Here is a 7,499-nt window from a genome sequence, read left to right as displayed (position 1 = left end):
AGAACAAGATTATACCTATTTGAAAGCCCAATGGTTGCTGGAGATGGCCAAAAAATAGCCTGAAAGGTGACTGGTCCGTAGGAAAACTGGAAAACTGGCCGGAAACTGGATAAACTTTAAACGTTCAAAACTTCTTCAATACTTAACGGAATCGAGTGATTCAAAAATGAAAATCATACTTCTCAACGAGATGAAGAGCTTGGTACCTTTCTAGATGGCTAGTTAGCCGTGGTTTGGCCGGAAAATGGTTCGAAAGTGGCTAACTTGAGACCAAGACAACCACTTTCGAGCCTTTTTTTGGCCAAACCACGTCGATTTAGCCATCAAGAAAGTTACCATTCTCTTTGTCTCATCGAGAAGTATGATTTTTATATTTGAATCACTCGATTTCATTGAGTTTTTAAGAAATTATGAATGTTTAAAATTTACCCAGTTTCCGGCGAGTTTTCCAATTTTCCCGTCGATCAGTCACCTTTCAGGCTATTTTCCGGCTATCTACGGCAATCATTGGGCTTCAAAATAGATATAATCTTGTTCTACACTTTCCTATCTTCATTTTGATATATTATGGGTCAAATTTGGTTAAGAAACGATAGAGTTACAAAGTTTTGAAAATTGCCCAAACTTTCAGCCAAGAGCTCCGGGACACTTAACGGAATTTTTAACGGAATGACCAAAATAATGGATGGTGGACAATCTCAGAGACCATTTCTATTGATTTTCAATCTCAGGGACCAAAGTAATGTGTTTTGCAAATCTCATGGATCATTTCGGCTAAAAAGCCATATACAAATGTGGGGGAGAGGGAGAGAGAGAGAGAGAGTCAAATGTAGGCTAGAAAAATTGATAGCAACCTGGATAAAATTGGCAGACCATCTGTATCGACGATTGACAGATATATAGAGAGAAGGCAGGTGAAAGTTTTTGACAGCTAAAATGTAATTAAGTGATCATTATTGCATGCTATATGGTGCTTGTCCTTTTAATTCCTGTATGTTTAGAAGTCTTGACAAGTAAGTATCCAACACAACCAGGCCAACAACCTAAAAATATCTAGCCAAGCAATTGAGTAACTAAGCACATCATACATGGATCCGCTATTAATAATTGGATGGCAATAAATCAATACCAAAACATTGGTAGGAAGTAGATTGATGAGTCGATATTGTTTTATATTTTTACCGTAAGTTTAGTTATAATTTATTTATCATTTTGAGAGAATTTTGATAAATTTGCTTTATATTTCAATTGCAAGACATGTAAATCTACTTTGGCCAAAAAGCGATAAACTGAAGGAACTTTGGAGTAATTCTAGTTGGAGTGGATTTGTGTGTTTCTCAAAATAATTGTATCAAAATTTCAGATTTTATCTCCAAGCCATTTGATTATGGTGAATTAAAGAAGGCTGACTCTGCAGTGCTGCCAGTTTGGCGTCTTGGGCTATAAGTCATTAAAGATGACTTTTTTGGGAAAGTTGCTTCCGCTAAATTGCAGAGGACGTTTTTATCGACAACTTCCTTCGTAATAGGCGGAGTAGTTTCAGGAGGAGGATTGTCTCCCCTTCTAATCTCTCTCCCTTTCTCTCCCCTTTTATTTAAACGGTTACGATTAAGTCACGTCAACATCTTGTATTGATTTTTTATTAGAGAGAGAAAGACAAAAAGAACACCATGAGAAGAGGGAAGGGAAGGGAAGGGAATGGAAATATGAGGGGAGAGAATCCTACTCCATAGTTTCACTACAAAAGAGGATGGTCTCTCTTTGCAGGATATATACGTTCATTATTGATGCTTGTCCTATTGTGAGCAATAATACAAAAATGAACCTTAGAGAAGAGAAGATTAAACTCAAGACATCATAAAGATGTCTACACCTGCAAGTGTCATCATTTATATTGAAAGCTAGGGTTTGTTGCAGTTAGAAATTTCTGCAGTACGAAATTATAGGAACATTCAAATGTGGTTAAATGCTTAGTTGATTCGATCACTAGATAATGATATTGTTAGGGTTTTCATGTGAATCATAACAATCAATTTAAGCTTTAAACTCGTTTCATAAAAAAAAAATAAAAAAATAAATAAAATTTCTAGTCGGGTCTCAATAAGGTCATGAAAAACATTTCTATTTATTTATCTTTTATTTTACATATAATGGATTTGCCTGGTACGTACTTGTAAAGAACTCAAACATGACAACGGTCTGATAATACGATATGATGACAACGTTGCGATTGTTATTGATCAAGAAGGAAATCCAAAAGGAACCCCAAATTTTTAGGATTTTTATAACAATTCCGCCGCACTATTATAATTATAATTCCGGCCATTCTTGATGCTTCATCTCGTTCATGATTACTTATATTTTCCGTAATTGACTTGTGCATGCTTTATCTTAATGAAATAAACAAATGAATACTTGAATTTTTAAAGTGCTAGTAATTAACATTTTTTTAAAGTGCTAATAACAAAAATAAATATAAAAATTGCCAACCCAAAAACAAAATATCCAAGCCTGCCAACCCGAACATAGGTTATGCAAAGGATGGCTCTGTGGACACTGTACAAATCGTTGGACACACTCCCCTTCCTTTGTACTTATCTCTCTTCCTCCCTCTAGAATTAGGCCCCAATGTGATTTACTGAAGTGATTATTTTAGCCCTTGAATATTCATTGTCCTTCAATCAATTAAGATAAATATAAGCAAACCGTCAGTTGGATATATGCTATTGCCTATTGGATTTACCAATATTATGTATTTGGAGAGCCATAAATCGTTTTCTATATTTTGACAATGTTCTTCACTCATTTTGGCAATATAAGATGGTAGTACGACATGTATTTGGAGAGCCATAAATTGTTTTCTATATTTTGACAATGTTCTTCACTCATTTTGGCTATTTACACACCTTTTATTTTACACATACCTTGTTTGTCTTTTAATTTTATTCAGTTCATTTAACTAAAAATTAAAAAATATATGTGAAAGATAAAAAAAATGCAGATATATAGCACCTACAAGAGAGGTTACTACCTAAAACCAGTCTTAAAAGGGGGCCATTCAACATTGTTGTGAGAGGTCATGCGTGGACGCTTTGTGAGTACTGGTAGGATAACGTCTCATCATTCCATGTCCCAGACCCCAAACTCCAAACCCTAACAGTAGCAGGAGTAAAACCAGGTCAACCCTTTCCCTAAAAGCATGACATCATCATCCACGTCACCATGCAGTCTCTCCAGTCATCTCCTCTGTTCTCTATGGCCCCCACCCAGTAGGATCATCCAATTTATGAGGATTACGAGGATCCTTCAATTACATTCGTTCATTGTACATAATACGGTCAGAAATGATTGTAAATTTTTTTATTTAAAATTGAATATAAACAGTACCTGACAAAAATTAACTGTATAATTTACGATAAACAGATGCAATTAAAGGATCTTGGGAATCCTCATAAAGAGGATCCGGCGAAAAGGATCCTCACTCCCACCCCCCTTGCCTTCTTCCCTTTAAGTACCCCCCACAAAGTCCCAGCCTTCCATCCGCGTCCGTAAATCTATCCATCTCTCCAAACTCTCCAGTATTCGCTCCACTCATTAGAACAGAAACTCCAAAAACCTTCCCAAAGCCCTACTACACACCTCACGCGCCAATGTACGGACACAACAGCACCGCATTCCCACGCGCCCCCGATTTTCAGTATCATCACGGCTCGCATGCGGCTCTTCCGTTGCCATATCATCACGACCACCTTGTCTCCGCCGAGTTCAGCAACAGCTGTAGCAGCGGCTCCAGCAGCTACGGAGCCTCGCCGATCAGCAACGGGGCTTACGAGTGCTACGGAGAACCGGACCCGAACCTGATTCAGCGAAGCGTCAGCAGCCATTCACTGCAGAAGACTTGCGGGATCCACAAGTTGGTCTCCGACTTGCTGGAGTCAGAAACCGGCCATGTCCGCCGGGTTTATAGCACTGGGGACTTGGATTTGCAGGTTCGATTTAATATGGAGAGTTGGTTTCTTACTTAGTTGCTTAGATTTTAATGACTTAAATGCCCACGGTTATTTCTTACCTGCCATTTTGAATCGTCACATTTACAGAAACTAATCTCCATGCAAATTGAGTTCGTATAGTTTCATACCACACCGTAAAATACTTATGTTCCGAGACTATTATTACATTGATAGACAAAAGTTAACATAATTTCCTCAGTTCCATTCCAAAAACTTACATGATCATTGCTCATTTGTCCAAATTTACTTCTATATGTTACTTACTGCAACTGTGCATTTAGATAAGAGTTAACTTGATCAATAATTCGAGGTGATTTACTCTTTGTTCGTTTGGGCGTTGGTGGTGGGACTTGCCCAAATAACGTGAGGGTTTAGGGCTAACACAATGTGACAAGAGAATATTTTGTATTTTTGCTCTCATGTGTCACTTGTCGACGTTGTCGGGTTGTAGCTAGGGTTTTACTGGAATTAATATAATTTTGTGTATTTATGTTACAATATTGTGGATGCATGCAGACAATTAATAGCAAGAACAGTAATGGGGTGCAAGTAGTGCAGCAATTGCAGTATGGTGGTTATAATAGAACATCATCAGAAAGTAGTCTGCTATCGAGTGAGACCAGTATGATTATAGAAGGGATGAGCAAAGCCTGTCGGTATAGTCCCGAGGAGAAGAAGGAGAGAATTGAGAGGTATAGAAGCAAGCGCAACCAAAGAAACTTCAGCAAGACCATTAAGGCAATACCACTCTACTTCAATTAATTAACTATTTAATTATTTGCTTTGATTTGAACATTGCTCTGCACCTCATAGTATATGGATACTTTATGCAGATTACAATACACAGTTGTCGTTTCTTCTTAACTGCCAATGTCTGGTACATTTATTAAAAAGATTATTAAGAAAGACTATACAAAAAGCAGTTTTTGTACTCATATCAAACTGTATTTGTCCTTAAAAAGAGGGTGGTCTACTTACATATCTATTTTTATTTCTCACATACTCTTTGTTTATTTTTTGTTTTTAATCTTCTTCAATTCAGTTATCTGATGGCCAAAAATTAAGAGTATATAAAAGGTAAAAATTGATGTGTGAATACCACCACCCTAAAAAAATCTTCTTAAATGGGAGGAAACCAAGTAACTTTTGCCCTCTTATATATCTTTCTTCTAAGTTGCTGCTTCACCCGACCCACTAGCTAGTGCCACTTTAAGATTTATGTATATGGTGGCCTAGTTCTTGTTGCTTTTTGGCCCACGATTTCTCTCGTGTAAAATTTTGGCTACTTTACTCCTTTTGCCTACTATGTATGATTCCATGGTCTGCGTCTGTCACATCCTACATTGTTTCTATTTCATTTCAAATAGTGGAAAGGATATGGTAGTGCATTTTTGACATATAAGTTTTTGGGAGCTAGCTTGGCCTAGCTCTATAATGGACTAATGGAGTGGTTGTTTGAAAAAACTGAATGAAATGACAATTAAAATGTACACTAGTTGAATCATTTGTGCATGGAAAAGATTAACTCCACGGGCAAGAGTTAAGCGGCACCCCATATACTCAAACTTTTGAGTGCGTACAACTTATGAAATAATCATTTCTACGTAGTTAAACGAGTGTCTATCGTAATTAATTGTGAAATTCATCACGTATATATTATTTGAGTTTTTTTTTTGTACATGAATAAAATAGCAAGGTATAGATGTGGTGGCATGTCATGCAACAGAGTAAGTTAATAAATTATTTTTTATACAATGATAGTTTACACTAAATTTATATACTTATATCAACGTCATTCCAAACTCTTTATCTTTCTGTTGGCCAATTTTATTTTCAATTTCATAAATTCTTGATCCTGTCGACATATCAACTTTCATTCCATCTGTATGTCTATGCAGGTCCTATATTAACAGACGTTCAACATTCTATGTCTTACTCTTGGACGTCTGTTTGAAATTGTAAACTTTTCCAGGATAGAGTGATATATTTATTTTGGTTTTTTTTTGACGCTTAGATCATCAAGTTCTTTTACTTGGAAATTAATTTTACACATTGCCTAAATGCAAAAGCATGAAACCCATTTAATTGAAGAAACTAAAGTGACCAAGTAGCCACAAAATGTGTCTTAGTTAATTAATTAACCACTTCTGCTGATGAATCCTTCATATCTTAAGAAAAGGGTACTACTCACTTATAAGTAATAAAAGTATACGGAGCTTATGCTTTATTACAATATCACTACATTTGAACCTCAAACCTTTAATTTCCTTCTCTCCCTTTTCTTTTCCTTAATGAAGAAGCACTAAAACTTGGCATTATTTATGTGTTCAGTACGCTTGTAGGAAGACATTGGCAGACAGCCGGCCGCGCATCAGAGGCCGGTTTGCAAGGAATGATGAAATTGAGAAGAGTCCTAATGTTCAATGGAGCAACATGAGTGGGGAAGAAGATGAGGAGGAGGACGATAGTTGGTTCAACCTTCTCGATGCATTTTCTTCAATCGAATCTAATTCTGTAATCTAGCTAGCAGCATAAGACCACCTCTAAGTCCTGATGATATTTAGCAAGTAGCTACGCAAAATTTGGGCTTCTTGATTTGAACTTTAATTATTGTTATTATGCAGAATGCAGCTCTTTAAGCGCTATTTAGCTTGAAGTACTAGTTCATGTAAATATAGGTCATTGTATTGTTAGAATTAATGACAATGTTGAACTTTAAGACTTTAATTAATCAAGGGTGAAGCTTTTAGTTATCTACATATTTATAATTTGCTTTTACATAATTAAGGTCGTGCTCAAGCTTCACTTTAGTTTTCCAGGATAACACAGTACGTGACAACTGATTGGAAAAGATGAAAATAAAGTCACTTTCATTCAGAAAGAACAGATAAAAACAAAAGAGCTGATTAAACAGGACCACAACTCTCAACTTTATGTTTTGTTAAATTAGTTCGTAATTGACTTCATAAACTGTTTGGCTAGTCAATTTAATTTAGGGTTAACAGCATTATTTTACACCCTCAAGATTTACGGTGAATTTCAAAATGAACCACCATATTTTAATTTTTTCACATTGCACCATGATCAGTTAAAATCGTATTTAAGCCCTCTAGCTATTTGACCTCGTAATTCTTCATTAAAGGTTCAAGTTTGTTACCGGGGGATGTCCTACATATTGCAGAGGCTTTTACTGCTTCTATGTTTATTTCCGTTTCTAGGAATAATAATAGTATTGCTCATTGTTTAACAAAGGTTGCATTGTCTGTTGAGACAAACATAGTTTGGGTTGAGGAGCCTCCTAGTGTTATTCAGGATATCCTTATCCATGATATTTTGTAATTTTCCTTTGTTAATGATATCATCTTTTATTAAAAAAAAAAAATGTAGCCAAGTTTTCTTGTGTATTTACTGTAAAAAAATTATTCAATTTAGATTTTAATAACATTTATTATAAACAGTAATTGCTTGTGGGTTCGAAAGAACAACTCA

The 7,499-nt window shown here is 35.8% G+C and overlaps 1 protein-coding gene across 1 annotated transcript; it reads left to right on the top strand.

The window, feature by feature from the left end:
• The first annotated feature begins 3,487 nt into the window (after positions 1-3,487).
• Positions 3,488-6,763, top strand: LOC126614384 (zinc finger protein CO3-like). Its single transcript, XM_050282040.1, has 3 exons — positions 3,488-3,989; positions 4,527-4,748; positions 6,342-6,763. Exons 1-3 carry the CDS (start codon positions 3,651-3,653, stop codon positions 6,531-6,533), a joined length of 753 nt encoding a protein of 250 aa, XP_050137997.1. The 5' UTR covers positions 3,488-3,650; the 3' UTR covers positions 6,534-6,763.
• Positions 6,764-7,499: the final 736 nt, after the last annotated feature.

The sequence above is a fragment of the Malus sylvestris genome, chromosome 3 (assembly GCF_916048215.2).
Source record: "Malus sylvestris chromosome 3, drMalSylv7.2, whole genome shotgun sequence".
Lineage (NCBI taxonomy): Eukaryota > Viridiplantae > Streptophyta > Magnoliopsida > Rosales > Rosaceae > Malus > Malus sylvestris.
This window is presented reverse-complemented; position numbering and strand designations above follow the sequence as displayed.

Bases quoted from the DNA above. Each gene is read 5' to 3' on its own strand.
- LOC126614384 (XM_050282040.1), top strand. From the start codon at position 3,651: ATGTACGGACACAACAGCACCGCATTCCCACGCGCCCCCGATTTTCAG. The intron at 3,990-4,526 runs GTTCGATTTAAT...GGATGCATGCAG, and splicing joins CTGGGGACTTGGATTTGCAG to ACAATTAATAGCAAGAACAG. The intron at 4,749-6,341 runs GCAATACCACTC...TTATGTGTTCAG, and splicing joins ACTTCAGCAAGACCATTAAG to TACGCTTGTAGGAAGACATT.